This window comes from Eubalaena glacialis, chromosome 7 (genome assembly GCF_028564815.1).
Source record: "Eubalaena glacialis isolate mEubGla1 chromosome 7, mEubGla1.1.hap2.+ XY, whole genome shotgun sequence".
NCBI lineage: Eukaryota > Metazoa > Chordata > Mammalia > Artiodactyla > Balaenidae > Eubalaena > Eubalaena glacialis.
In genome coordinates, this window is record NC_083722.1 from 46,553,035 (window position 1) to 46,568,747 (window position 15,713).

The following is a 15,713-nucleotide window of genomic DNA, read 5'->3' on the forward strand; positions in this document are numbered from 1 at the left end:
TCATCCCCATCTGCCCTCCCGTCTTGGACCCTAGCTTCTCTGTTCAACCGGTGATTTTCCCGCTCTCTCTCGGCACCACAGCAGAAGACAAGGAGGGCTCCACACAACTGGGCATGCCTAATAACCAGGGAGGGCTCTGGCTGCCAGAAGAAAGCGCTTGCACCTTCCGCGCTCCCCTCCCTTCTCCTGCTGCCTCCTGCCACTCAGGCGACCCGACTTGCGGCGAGGTCCAGTGAGGGCCCGCGGTCTCGCGGGGTCCCGCCTCTCGCGGCACCCTCTCCAATCAGCGTTGGGCAGAGGCGGGACGCGCCCTGCGCCCGCCTCTCCAGTTCAGGCTGCTAGTACGAACCGGGCTGGGCGCGAGCGAGGGACTGAGGCAGTACGGGTCGGGGGGCGCGGGGCCGCGCAGCCCGACGGCGGGGGCGGGCGCGGCGCGGGACCGGAGAGGGCGCCAGACCCCGGGCCGCGGCGGAGGGAGGCGGGAGGCGGGCGGCGGGCGGCGGGCGGCGGGCGGCGGGCGAGCAGGGCTGCCGGCGACCTGCGTCCGAGCGCGCGGAGCCCTGCGCCTTGCCGGGGTCGGTCCGAAGTCCGCGCTATGGAAGAGGAGAAATACTTGCCTGAGCTGATGGCAGAAAAAGATAGCCTGGATCCATCTTTTGTGCACGCCTCGCGCCTGCTAGCCGAAGGTAGGACTTGCTCCCCAGGTGGACACAGACAGCTGGCCCCTGTCACCGCGGCGGGGTTCGGGGAGCGGAGTTGGGGAGGACGCCCGTCTCCTTCGCGGAGACTGTCCCCTAAGGTGCTCGACCCAGAGCTGCGGACAGAGCAGGTCCTCGGGCGGCGGATGCTCCCTCCCTCCCTCCGCAGCGGAATTTGGGGAGCCCGGAGCTGCGAGCTCTGTGGCGGTGGAGACGTGCCCGGTTAGGATCTTTGATGGAGAGACGTGAGGAGCTACGCGGTCCACTGGGATATTTTCACTCCGCAGAGGGAAGGGAAATCAATTTCGAGTGAATGGTGATCAATGTAGTGTTTTAAGAGCTTCTTAGCTACAAATCAGCATTTCATTTTCTTTCTTTCTTTCTTTCTTTCTTTCTTTCTTTCTTTCTTTCTTTCTTTCTTTCTTTCTTTCTTTCTTTCTTTCTTTCTTTCCTTTTCTTTCTTTTTTGTTCTTTTTCTTTCTTCTGCTTGGGAAGCGATTTTGATGTTCTTTAGTCTAATTACAGTCTTTCCTATGGAAAGTCTTAGAATTAACCTAGATTAAATTCTGCGTGTTCTTTTATGTTTGTGAACGTGGAAGAGGCTAACGTGCTTATCAGTTTATTTGAAGTGTGATGATTGCGTGCTCTGGGAGATGCTGACCCCTGGGAACGCTCCACAATTGATCAACTGTTTTACCAAGTGTGCATTTTCTTTTGTGTACCTGTAATGTTAAAAGAGATTTCATTCCCAGAGGAACAGAAATGTCTTGTCTTTTGCGTTCTTTTGAAAGGTCGTTTAAACACACACACACACACACACACACGAATATGAACTTTTGTATGACAGAAGTATTAACCAAATTACTTCATTTATCTTGAAATAATGCTGTCTAACTGCTAAAGGTACTCAAGATATCTGTAGCAGTCTAAACCTGTCTTTTTTAAAACAACTCTAGATTTTTTTTTTCTTGATGAATGCCTCATTAATAATAAACTGCTTCATCATCAAATTGACTACAATGCAGTTTTGTAGCTTAGGTTCTTATGAACTTACCTATAGTAAAACTAAAAGTAACAACTTTCTCTTCCTCAGCCCTTAAGCATTAAAGGAAATGTTTTCTTTTTCGAGATTTAGTTGTACATGGAAAGAAAAATTCTAATCCTCAATGTATGAGTCAAATAGTCATTAGGTTTATTTAAATGTTTTATTCATGGATTATTATTTACGACAATAAAGTGTCAGGTGTTTTTCTATTTTGTATACTAAGTAATTAAGAAAAGCTTTATAATTGAAATATTGAATGTGTGAAACAACTAAACTGTTTTTCAGGGAACAAGTTGGTTTTATAGAGGATTTAGGACAGAAAATGCAATCATGCTTACTACTTTCTTGGTTACTGAATGAAAAAAAATAAATAGAACCTGAAGTTGAAAATGAAAGTCAACTAAAAAATTAAACTCTCCCTCTACTCTATTAAAAAATAAAGATAACTACATAAAAATAATAGGAATATTGTAAATTAATGGGTAAATAAATGATTAAGATTGTTCAAAATGATTAAAAATGCGGTTAAAAGTCTTCTTAAATCATTTACTTCAATATATTTTCCAGAAGTGTCTTCATTTAGCTGATAATGCTTTAAAATGGAAAAAAGTTACAAATTGATCATTTTCTCAGACCTGCTAATTGGACTTCTTTTGGGGACAGCAGACTTGATTAATTCATCAGTCATTAATGAGAGTTAGTGTACTGAAAACTGCCAAACTACAGCAATGCGTGTGAGGAGCCCTAAATAGAGAGTGCAAGTATTTCTGCAGCTGGTAAAACAGTCAGAGAAGGCTGTGCACCTGGTTCCTTAACATTTTTTTTTCTCTCAGGAACTTCGTTTCTTGATACTTAGGAACATGTTCCTATGTACTTTGTAATTTAATTTTTTCCCAGTAGGGGGAAGCATGTTCTGCTTTTGTAAAGAATTAGGAGGAAAAAGCTCCTAAATAGAGAGAAAAACATCTAAGTAAGAAACAGAGAGAGGTGTCCAAATTTCAGAGGAATCATAATGAGGAAAAGAGGATGGAGGAGGTGATGATAATAATCTTGAGTATATAAAGAGATAGGCCAAAAGAGACACAAGACTTAAATTCTCTAATTGTACCTGAGGCTCTTTATATGTGCTTATTGAAGAGTGTCCTTTTGAATCTCTAATAAACCTTAACATACATTTTACATTATAGATCTTTCATTATCTTTTCAAAGGCCATCTGCCTAGATTCTTAAGTCTTGTTTCAGATCTCTATAGGAGAGTGTTGTTGAGATAATTTTATTTCTCACCCCTGGAAATGTACTGATTGAAGGCAGCAGCTATAAATAAACCTGACACAGATGTTCATTTGGAAAGAAGGTGCTCAGTGAAGTACATTTCAGCCAGCACTGTGCAGATCATCTCAAGACTGAGTGAGTAATAAAAATGATCCAGATGCTTCAGTTCTTCGGAATGATTTTCTGGAAGCTAATACATACAAGGGCAGTGATGTAAACCAATGAGCTTTCACAGTGATTTATTTTGCTTTTTTGATTGGTGGTAGATGCAAATCAGTGCTCAATTGTGACTACTTCACTTAGAATTGAAGGCCATAGGGTTAAAAGTGCTAGTTTGTTGGTTATTTTGTTATTTTTGTTGTAGTTTGTTATTTCACTTGTTCCTGCTGTGTACTTTCAGTAGGAATGATTCTGAGAAAGTTAAAGGAAGAGCCCAAACATTTTATGTATTGTGTTGTTACTTAGAAAAATCTTGAATACTGTGGTTAGAAGAGTATAATATGTTTGAGTAGTTAAAAGAATTTTCTTCTGTGATTATAATATTGTTTAATTACCTATTTGTATGGAAGGTGCTTTGGAGTATGATAAAACAGCAAATTCAGCATGATCCTTGAAGTTCCACTCAGCCTCTGAATTTGCTTGCTAGATGAAATTAGACGAGGTTATTTATATCTGTGATCCTCCTGGGAAGTGCACTAAACTGTGAATCCAGATACCTGGATTTTAATTCCACTTTTGCCTAAACTGAATCTTGGTAAATTTCCCTTCCCTGGGCCAGTTTCCTTGTCTCTCAAATTGAGGAGTTGGGCTAGATTTCTTTGTAATTCTAATGAAGTCTGGGACTACTGCTGATGCAAAGGAGTGGTGTTTGTGTATTCAGAATACCAAAATCAGTGGCTGAATATTTTGGAAACTTTTTTCATTCTTTCTTAGTTTAATGATTAATAATACATTTATTGCATTATAATGCAATTTGAAGCATAAACATTATTTTGGGCACTGGGGACAGATTTATGTTTTTACGTTTACTGAACCATTTTCAAGGCTTGGGAGCTAAAAATGTATATGCATGGAAATATTCTTGTTTGCAGTAAAGCATGCCTGTCTGCTGACATAGATCTGTTCAAATTTATAGATTCAATTATGGCGATTCCATACCTTTAAGAGGATTAATAAATTCTTGTCCAATTGAGAGAGTTTTGGGTTCTCTGGCTGGCAAGATTTCCTAACCTGAATTCTTCACAAATATTGGTAGATTCATCATTGTTTTGATTGACTCATCATATGATGAAGTCAAATATTGCCAAATATCCCAACAGTTCAAGTGATTTTTAAAAAACTCTGGGTGCTTTTTTCAAATTTTGGTGAAAAGCTTGCCCTTCCATCTAGGATTGGCCTGTTTGCAGGTGTGGATGAATGAGAGGAACATGGATTAATAATTTATCACAAATGCTGAGTGTAGTGATTTAACTACATTTAGATTTTCAGTAAGGATCATTTTTAAACTCAGAATGTATTCCTTGAAATATTTTCCATAAAACATGGTGAGTTCTTAAGTTAAAGAAAGGTATTGGTATAATGTCTAAAACCAACTTCTGATAAAAAATAGTATTCATGTGACTTTTCCTTTGATTGATGTAATCTCTTATCTCTCCCAATAAATTTGGGATAATCTTATTTATGTTTCTTAAATAAAAACAAAAATTGGCAAAAAAAACCTAAAACTAAGTTAAAGGTATCTTTGATCTGCAGTTAAAACACATTTATCATATAGTGGAGAAATTCTGCTTTAGCAAACAAAACACTTGGGATGGAGTGTTGACACCCCTGCCAACTGTGAAATAAAGGATATTTCATTTATTTCCTTTCTGATTCTCAGTTTCTTCACCTGTAAAACAGCAAAACGAATATCCACCAGCCAGGGTTCTTTTAAAGTTAAAAAATGCTGTTTGTGACTATGTAAGCTGTATTTTAAAATAGGAATTTTTGTACAACTAAAACAAAAACATAAGCAGAAATTCTACAAATATAAGATGATGCTTTTAAGACTTTCCTTAATGTTTTAATGGCATTGTGGACTTGACCTCAACTTGAAGCTTGATTTTGTAATAAAATGAGCACTGACTTAACTCTCTGAATCACTGCTGAGTGAAATTTGAACTCATACACCAAATTATGAAATAAATTATCAATCTTATAAAAGATGATTCCAACGAGAGATTTTAAAATATCGTGTTCCCTCCGTCAGTGGTCGGTCGCTTGCCCGTGTCTGACTTGAGCCTGGTTAGCCCAGGACCTGGGTCTCTCGAGGCTCATTCCACACCTGCTTGGCCTCCTCATCAGGCCACATGTCCGTCACTCTGGGCAGCTGGCTTCATCCTCCTTTTCATCAAGGGAAGTGGATCTCTGTCTTCTGAAGTTCTTCAGCCTCCTACCACTTAAAAAATTCCATACTCCTTTCATTCCCAGAAGGTGAAATTAATTTTTTTGTTCAAGGCTGACTTGTTCACAGCATCCTTAATCCCAGCACCCATCATCCCCTCCAGGTCTGGCCTATTATTGTATCCTTTCTTCAGTAGTTCCAACGTCTTCCTCCCCAGCTTTCCTTGGAGCAGCCTGTAAACATGATTCAATCAGAATCACTTAAAAAAAATAGAATACTTGTTTCACTTGCTGAAAGTAATAAAAATAACCTCTCTTGACAATTTTTCTCCTTTGTTTCCTTCAAGTTTCTGATGCCATGAGTCCATACAGCTGCTCACTTTCTCAGTTTACCTTCCACAGGTCCTCCATCTCGCTGCAGTCCTCATCATTGTCTTGAAACCAGAGGCTCCTGTGAGAATCATCTAATTGCCAAATCCAGTAAAATGTGTCTGACCTCTCATCAGGGCGCTTGGCTGCACTTTCCACTATTGTTCTCCCAATTTCTTGGCTTCTCCCTTGGTTTACAAGCACTACACACTGTTGGTTTTTCTCTTCTGTCTCTCTTACCAGTGCTCACCATCCTCCCTCTCTCTCCTCCCCACCCCAACACACACACCCTGTCAGAGTGGTTCATTCAAGATCAGAGTATGACCATGTCACACCTTTAAATGCTATTGTCATAGGCAGGCCACCTCTGACAGCAGGCCAGCAGAAGGAGGGGGTGCTGCCTGCCTGGATGCTTCTGGGGCAGGGAGAGTCCAGGCTCCCCCAGGCGCCTAGGGGAGGGAGGGAGGGGCCCCTTGTTGCTGTTCCCGTGTGGTCTTTAGTGACATCAAGAGGGGTGGGGAGGAGTTCCAGCAGGAGTGAAAGATTCTCTGACACCCCCTGGCTTGGAGGGGAGAGGATGCATTGGTCCTGCTCCTGAGGGTGGACATCCGGGTCTCCACGTGGCCTCTGTCCCCACTGCTGGTGGTATGGAAGCGCTGTTGCCTATTCAGTCCCCCTGCCTCCCCCGAGAGGGAAGGGGTGCCCCTTCACAGTGGAGGGAGGCTGGACGTCCAGGCTCCCTATTTAATTTTTCTTGATGGGGGTGAGCATGAGACACCGGTTTTTGGGGTTGGTTTTGTTTTCTGTGTTGTTTGGCTGGGGAAGGATGTTTGTTGTCTAAAAGTTTTCTGTCTTGCAAGGTTGCCCTCTTTCTAGTCCTGTGGCCGGAGAGAGCAGGCTTTGCTTGAGCCTTTTTTTGGTCTCCTTCTGTTGATGTTCCTGGGTTTCCAACCTTTCCAGCTCCCACTTTGGCATATATGAAACACAAGAAAAACTAGCAAAACCACTGCCTGAGTCACATGGTACCCAGCCAGCCTGCCTTCTTCCTGCCCCCTTCCGCAAAGTCTTCTGTGTTTATTTTATATATAATATCCAGTCTCCATTCATTTGTGTTTTAATTTATTTCTTTATAAGATTTTCTTTTGAAGGCAGGTTCAGTCTTGTGCATTAATATTTCATTAACTAATTATGTAAGAATGAGCATGACCAGGATAAATCCATCTGGATAATGGACACAATATCTGATCAAAATTTTTGGTTTCTATTAAGTATACAATCTAGATTGGAGCTCTGTGTTCCCATGGCAGCTGTAGAAGGAGGGAAGTTTTAGAGATGGTTTTTAGAAACCCTTGGAGATGACTCTCTAGTGTCACCAGCCTTTCCTATGTCCTTATTTGTTTGAACATTTGATTTGATCCCTTTTCTTGTCTGAATACAGATTATAAGAAATGTAGCTTAATCGGAATTATATCCTGACACCAGTTGGTTTCTTTAAATGGTGAATTTCAATAAAATAAGTATGATATAGAAATATATATTTTTTAAAAATAATAGAGTACTGGTTAATAGCTGATCTTCCAAAGGAATGTTAGCAGATACCCATGTTATATGACTTCTTCATTTTCTCCAGTGGAGAGTTCTGAAATAATTGCATGTTTTATTTGTCAAAAAGTTGAGAGGTCACAGCCAAGTATCTTGTTGCACAATTATTTTTAACTGTTTTGGGAAGCAAATCATTTGTAGCGTATCCTCCATTGCTTACCTTACCCTCAGGAGCACTACTTCCAAAAAATTTTTGCAGTAGAGAGAGATAATAAACATTCAAGAACACCTGAATGACAAAATTTTCGGTCCTTTACTATAGATGCACTTATAGTTTAGCTACAGTTTGGGGGATGAGTCCTGTGGGGCAGGGACTCAATGACCCTTGACTATGTGATCGCACGTGCCCTTGAATGTGAGTTGGTAACACTGGTCCTCAGTATGTGTTATTGGTGTATGAAGAGGTATCAGATGTTTAATTTATTAGTTTTTAACAGTATACATAAGATATAAATAACAGTGCATGGTAAGAGCTGCTGGGGTTTACAGACTGCTGGTGTCACAGAGATTCCGAGGAGGTCACGGTGATTGTAGATCTTCATTCTCATGGTCACTTTGTCAACATTGGTGAGGAGATACTCTTTGTCACGCAGTGTACTGGATGCTGACACGCCTACCACAATGCATCCACTCGCCAATCCTATGAGATAGTTACTAGCATTACCCTATCTTACAAATGAGAAAAATTAAGAATTAGAGAAGTTAATTTATCTCAGATCACACAGAAAATAAATTATAAAGCTGAAACCCAGGCTTTCTTACCCAGAGGCAGGTGTACTGGTTACAGCATCCTCTCTCCCGTGGGAGAGACACTGCTTCAGGCAGGCTTTGCAGGAAGGTCAGATATTAACATACAAAGTACTTTGAGGAGATCAGCGTGGTGGTCATCATTCACTTCTGAAATATGTTCCTGAATGCAAGTATTGGATGAATTCTTCCACAGCGTCTTTAAATAAGTATAGTATATAAAAGGCAAATACATTTATAAATGGGGAAATTTACCTTAGTACAGAATTGGGTTCAGGATTATCGAGGGAGCCTACATTTTCAGTGTCTTGCATCGACTGTTGTTTCTGAGGGAGTTTAGTGGTGAGATGGTGAAGAGCAGGAGAACACTTTTTTTTCTTTTTTTGGATCCAAAAGAGGGATTGGAGAACTTTGTGTGATTTGCTGAGACTTTTTCTTTCCATGTTTTTTTTTAAGAGAACTGCTTACATTTGCCAAATTCTTCTAGGAAGGAAGAACAACCATAGGTCCTCTCTTGTGTCTTGAGGGAGTGTCAGTTTTGTTTAAAATTTGGGAGTTGAGTAGAGTTCACATGTGGTCAGAAACTGAGAACCGGTTTCACCAGCATGGCCTGATTCAAATGTTATCTATAGGTAATGAGGCTTTAGGATTTAATGACTTTGAAACAGATTGGTCTGTATTATTACACTTTTATCAGGAATGGCACAATTGATGCCCATTTCCTTCAAAACATTGAAGATTAGATTTTACCTTCTAATAGAAAAGCAGAATGAACATGTTTTCTCTCGGGTATAGCTATTTTTAGCAGGTTCATTGTATGTTAGAAAATGATAGACCCTGATGCAACTCAGGAGACAGAGCCTCAGTGATGGAAACTCAGTAGAGGCTGAAGGAGAAGAAATCTGTTCATTTTGAGAAGAAACGGATGACTAGAGTAATAGCTGCTTTTCTTGAACATATACTGTGGGTCACGTCCTTACATTATATCCAAAAAGGCAGGTAATATTGTCCCTATATTATGGGAAAGATAAAGAGGCAGATTAGAGGATAGCCTAATCCATTTGGATTTTTTAAGTAATAAATCAGAGGTTAAGTAAATGTCCAACTATAATGTGAAAGTCTCAAAAGCAACCATTAAACGTTGAAACACTAAACAGTATTGTAGAATATGACTTGTTTAAGGAAATACCAAGATCTTGCTTTGAAAAACTTTTAGGAGGGTTAAATATCTGTTACTAGAGAATTTGTTTCCTTTAAAATAATTTTCTTTAGGAAATTTAAGGAATTGGATTTTTAGAAATTTGATTTATGTGTAGCAATATACTCATTGTATAAAAGAAGACTATAAAATGAAAACAGTAACATGAATACATAACAGAATACAGTTCTAACTGTATATTTAGGCATGTAAATGTGAGTGTTAAATTGAATTAAGTATCATCCATATCTCCACATAGTCTGTTTTTCTTCTTAGAAGCCAAAAACTAGAAGCTGCCTTTTTATCCATCTAAGATCTGGTGCAAGAGGGGGCCTTTAAGGAATTGTGTGAAGATGAAAGTCATTTGATGTGCTGAGGCAGATGGCAATTTATTATATGCGATTGTTTTGGAATGGACTTCATGAGGATAGATGTCTCTGTAATAAGCTAGTATTCTGAAATTAGTGAAAGATTGGAAATTATATCATATCCATATAAGGGAAATCTGGTAGAAGAAAGCGTTATGATAATTAAAAGCCATTTAATGGAATTAGATGAGGTGATAAGTATTTGGAATGAAGTACAATAAGCCAAATGGTTTCTCTTTGAGTAAAATGAGCAGACTGTGTGTGTGTGTGTGTGTGTGTGTGTGTGTGTGTGTGTATGTGTGAAGCATATACGAAACAGGTGATAAATGAGAAACAGTACAGACTTGGTCCAATTGGTTGCTATTATCTGTACTCTGTATTACTATCTGAGACCTACTTTTAGGTGGAGGAGAGGACAGAGTTACAGGCAATTAAATACGCAATCTCCATAGGATCTGAGAAATGCAACGACAAGGCAAATAGTTGATGCTTTAGGAGCCCACAGAGATCATGGGCGGCCTCAGTGGGAAGGGCCATGTTAGTTGAGATCTAACACAGAAGTAGGATATGGTGGAGATTCAGTGAAGAAGGGGTTATAATCTGGGAGAATCATACATGGATACAGCGAACATCTCCAAAGCCTGAAAGGAAAGAGAACATTTTTTTGAATAGGTAGAAGTTAAGTGTGATATTATGATTTACAATAAGATATATATATATATATATATTTGATCATCTTACCTGTTTCTGGCCAGAGCTCCTAAAATTCTTGGTATTTCCTAAGTGAAGAGAGCTGTAAAGGTGCCTTTTGTAATATAAATAAGGTGACTTTTTGAAAAGCCCCTGGGTAACTTAAAGATGGGGGCTGGTTGCCAGGGGACCCAACTGGTAATTAGAGGGTAGGAACTTTCAGTCTACCTCTCCTTCCCACCCCACAGACCTTTGGGGAGAGGGGCTAGAGCTTGAATCAGTTGCCAGTCGCCAGTGATTTAATCAACCATGCCTATGTAATGAAACCTTGATAATAACATAGAAGGACTGGATTCATATTTCTTCCAGATTGGTAGCACGTGGAGATCTAGGGAGAATGCTGAGCTCCGAAAAGGCTTGGAAGCTCTGCGCTCTTTTCCAGACCTGCTCTGTGCATCTCTTCCACCCGGCCGTTCCTGAGTGTATCACTGTAATAAACAGATGTTCTAGTAAGATGCTTCTCTGAGTTCTGTGAGCTTCTCTAGCAAATTAATTGTCCCCAAGGAGAGGGGGGGTGCCCTGTGAACCTCTGGTTTACAACCAGTAGGTTAGAAGTACAAGTAACAGCCTGGACTTGCAACTGTCATCTGAAGCACAAGAAAGGGGTCGTTGGAATTGGGTCCAGGAACCCAACAGATTAAATATGCTTGGAAAATACAGTAAAAGAGAAAGCATGTAGAAAAGTGGGTCTAAAGAGAATGGTAAACGCTTATCACACATGTCTTGTAAACTATGTTAAGAAGTTTAGACTTGTCGACTGTAAAAACTGCACAATCTAAAAGAACATTTATATAAAGTTGAAGAAAAAAGTGATTTATGATAATAGAAATCAGAATAGTGGTTGCCAAAGGAATGCAGAGTCATGGTAAAGCTGTATAAGGAGAGTCTCTGGGCTGATGGAAATGTCCTCTATTCTTGTCAAGAGCCCTGCATATACAGCTTATACAGTTATCACAACTCATCAAATTGTAAACCTAAAAACTGCATTTCACTATTCATAAGATTTGCCTCAATTTTTTTTAAAAAAACAAAGTGGAGTAAAGAAAAGACTCTTCATTGATTTCTGCTGTTGGATAAATACTGCAGGTAAACTTGCAGAGGATTCATGAGATGATTGATGATTGATCCGTGGTATAGTTGACAAGAGCCTGTATCATAGATGAGGAAGCAAAGGCTCAAACAGATTTAGAAATTGGCCCAGAGTCACAAAGCAGCCAAATGGCAGATCTAGGAATCAAACACTAGTGTTTTGACATCACCTACTGTGTTCTTTCTATTATAACAGTAGCTCTCAAATAATTTTTGTCACATTCCAGGGTAAGAAATACCACACACACACACACACACAAATAAGTGTTTCATAAAGTAATGCTTAACCTTAAAATAAAGTTTTGCATATGCAAATGTCTTCTTTCAGATCCAACATAGTTAATATTTCCTCCAATGCCAAAACAAATCTTGGAAAGATAATACATACATCTTTTCACACTACAATGTCACTTAGTGTGGAGAAATGCTCATAATACAAGCTTAAAGGATCTAAATGTCCAGCACATTCTGGTGCCCATCTCATGCTCACTGTGGATCACTGATCAGAATGGAGGCAGTAAATTTCTACATTGACTGTAGAATCACAAACTCATGGGGAAAATGTATCAAGAAGGTGGCAGTGGTCAACAAAGTCACATGTGACAACAAGTCCTAAGAACCCTCAAAGAAAAAAGTAGGTGCATGCGATAGATGCGGGATTAGGAAAGACTCAGAAGCTCAAAGAGTATGCACTCTTCCTTCTTCTTAAGTTCAACATAGTCTTGAAAGTTATCCATGTTGCTACAGTTATCAATAGTTTATTTTTCCTTGCTGAGTAATGTTCCATTGTATCAATATCTCACAATTTGATTATCCAGTCTCTTGTGAATGGACATCTGGGCTTTTTTCAGGGATAGCTTATTATGCTTATTATGAATAGGCTGCTATGAATGTTCATGTGCAAGATTTTTGTGGACATGCATTCTCTTTACATAAAACAGAATTGCTGGGTCTTAGAATGTGTATGTGTGTGTGTGTGTGTGTGTATATATATGGTAAACCTTATTTATATTATATGGGATTGCAAAATAATTTCCTAAAGTGGTTGCATTGTTTTATCTCTCACCAACATTGTATGAAAACTCTGGTGGTTCTACTTGCTTGCCAGTACCTGAAGTTCTCAGTCTTAACAACAGCTATTCTAGTATTTCAAGTGGTAACTTATTGTAGTTTTTGTTTGTTTGTTTGTTTGAATCTTTTTTAAATTTTATTTTTTTATTGAGTTATAGTTGATTTACAATGTTGTGTTCGTTTCTGATGTACAGCAAAGTGATTCAGTTATTTTTATTTTTTTTTTCAGATTTTTTTTCTATTATAGGTTATTACAAGATACTGAGTATAGTTCCCTGTGCTATACAGTAGGTCCTTGTTGGTTATCTATTTCATACATAGTAGTGTGTATATGTTAATCCCAAACTCCTAATTTATCCCCCCCTTTCCCCTTTTAATATGCAATTCCTTGATGATTAATGATGTTGAACATGTTTTCAAATGCTTTTTGGCCATTTGTATCTGTTATCTTACTTGAAACAATTGGTTAGAATATTGACAAACTTTTAATTGGATTGTTGGTCTTTTTATTGTTGGTGGAGTAATTTGTATATTCTGGATTTGCATCCTTTGTGAAGTATACATATTGCAAATATTTTCTCCCAATATGTGGCTTAGCTTTTAATTTTCTTAAGTGTCTTTTGAAGAGCAGAAGTTAATTTTTTTCTGAAGTCTAATTCATTGTTTTTTTTCTTATACTTTAGTGTTGTGTCCTCCCTAGGAAATCTTTGCCTACCTCAAAGTCACAAAGGGTCTTCTCAATATTTTTTTCTAGAGGCTTTATGGTTTTAGCTTTTAAGTATAGGTTTATGACACATCTAGAGGTAACTTTTGTATATGGTGTCAAGATAGGGTCAAAGTTCTTATTTTTTTTTAAGATTTGAATATCCAGTATCATTTACTGAAAAGATTTTCTTTTGCTCATTATCATGTTTAAAGTGTTAAAAGATATAGTATAGTGTTTAAGCACATAAAATATAGAGAAATAAAGATCATAGTGTCTAAGTATATGTGAAATGTCTGCAATATTGACCCTCAGTATGTTTATTACAATACAAAGGGAACAATGGCTGCCTTAGAATGATTAAGCATGACATGTTCTTGGACTGTGCTTTAAAATTATATATAGCTATATGAATTTTTTGCCATTTCCTCAGAATTTAGAACATAATCTTTTAAGAACATTATGAATACCCTTTCCTTACTGTAACTGAGGAGGAGACTAGCCATCCCAGAGGCCTTGAAGTTTACTGACTCTGACAAGGACAGCATTCTTTCAATAAAGAAGTAAGGTACTTGCTGCTACTCAGCAGTAGTGATATCTAGTAAAATTTGAACAATTGCCCTGTCCTCACAAGCAAAGTAGGTTCTAGAATCACAAAATAGTGGGTAAAATAGATGCATTAAACATTTTATTTAAAAAAAGACCATATAATTTTAGATAGTAGGTTATATGCTTTTTCTATTTTTGCAGGTAAAAAATATATTGTACAGAAACAATACACTGTACAGAATTGACAAACCTACCCTGGGTAAAATAGGTACACCTGCAGACGAACAACTGGGACCAACATCTCCATCCACAGTGATAGCCCATTGATACCTCTTGATCATCAGTGGCATATTAAGAGCCAGCATCGCAATTACCCTGAAATGTGACATAGATTTGGAAACTGCCCGAGGGCATAAGTGACTGGTGACTTTAGATTAATCCCTAAAGCACAGGTACCATACCACTATGATTTCGTAAACACGCAGGTGCCCATCGTGTCAACACTAATAGCCAAAAAGAAGATTTAACAATGATCCAGACTGACACAGTACATCAGTGCTGGATTCTGACAAGGTAATTCTTGGGGGAAGGCTACTCCCTGAAGGAAAATGGTTGTGCTCTGGGTTTTAGAAATAGGGATGTAGTGGACAATTTCTGTTTGGATCTGGACAAGAAGTAAAATGAATTTACATGCCATCAAGTGAGATAGCCTTGTGAAGTACTGAAGTCTGTTCCTATGGGGGTATTTAAAACCTCCTATAGAAAATTGAGAAAAGGAAGAATAACTATTTTGTTTTTCTCAAAAGATATATGTTGATACTTCCTTGGAAATGGAAGTTTGGATTAGATGATTTATGAATATCAATTTTATCTCATATTTTAAAAATTTCATAGTATCGGACAATATTTCTTTATTTACCATAAAGGAAAACTGCTTTTGAAATTTGTCTGAACATGAAATGTTAGAGTGTATGATTTATGTTAAATAATAGTTTATAGATATATTTAAATCCCTGAAAGAAAATGTCTTTTTTATATATGTATCAGACTTTCACAATATTAGTTTTAAGATCCACATTAGGTGAATAAGGAGAGAAAAAAAGTCTCTGAAGTGTCTGATGTTTACTGTCAGTAGCTCATTTTGACCACTTCCAATTAGAAATGAAAAAATAAGTACAACTTTCTTAGATGCAATTCACTTTCTAGTTCCTGATGACTGATATCATATAATTGATGTTTCACAGGATTCCCTAAGTTTGTTTTGACCCATATTCTCTTAAAACCCTGACCCGCTTCTTCAGGGCACTGAATTACTCACCCTTGTTCACTTGGCTGCTGCCAAAGGGATCAGAGCAGCCACCCGACTTTTTCTGGTGAGAAATTGGCATTAAAGGAAAGAGGTCACCCAGTTTGGGTTGGTTCCTGGTACAGGGGAAAAGTAGACTCTGAGGTTGTAAGTGTTCTTCAGAACAAAACAGATACACAGACTGAGGCCATTCCAAGGAGGTCTTTCCAGGGCCCCAGCTAACCTTACTTCCTTGAGAAGCCCCAGGATTTTTCCAAGATACACACTTTTCTGATAATTATTTAAGGTGGCTCTGATTGTTTATGTTATTTGCAACCAAAATAACTTTGACTAAGGGAAAACAGAACTGATCTTAGGATAATAGCAATCTTTTTTTTTCCTTCTTCCCTCCCTCCCTCCCTCCCTCCCTCCTTTCCTTCCTTCCTTCCTTCCTTCCTTCCTTCTTCCCTCCCTCCCTCCCTTCCTTCCTTATATAGCAGGTTCTTATTAGTTATCTATTTTATACATATTAGTGTATATATGTCAATCCCAATCTCCAAATTCATCCCACCACCATCACCCCCC

At 38.7% G+C, this 15,713-nt stretch overlaps 1 protein-coding gene across 1 annotated transcript in view; it reads left to right on the forward strand.

Moving 5' to 3' along the window:
* The first annotated feature begins 511 nt into the window (after nucleotides 1–511).
* Nucleotides 512–15,713, forward strand: part of KHDRBS2 (KH RNA binding domain containing, signal transduction associated 2) — a 713,468-nt gene continuing 698,266 nt past the window's right edge. The window contains exon 1 of the mRNA XM_061195202.1: nucleotides 512–686. Coding sequence (XP_061051185.1) covers nucleotides 596–686 — 91 coding nt within the window. The 5' untranslated portion in view covers nucleotides 512–595. The remainder of the gene's footprint in view (nucleotides 687–15,713) is intronic.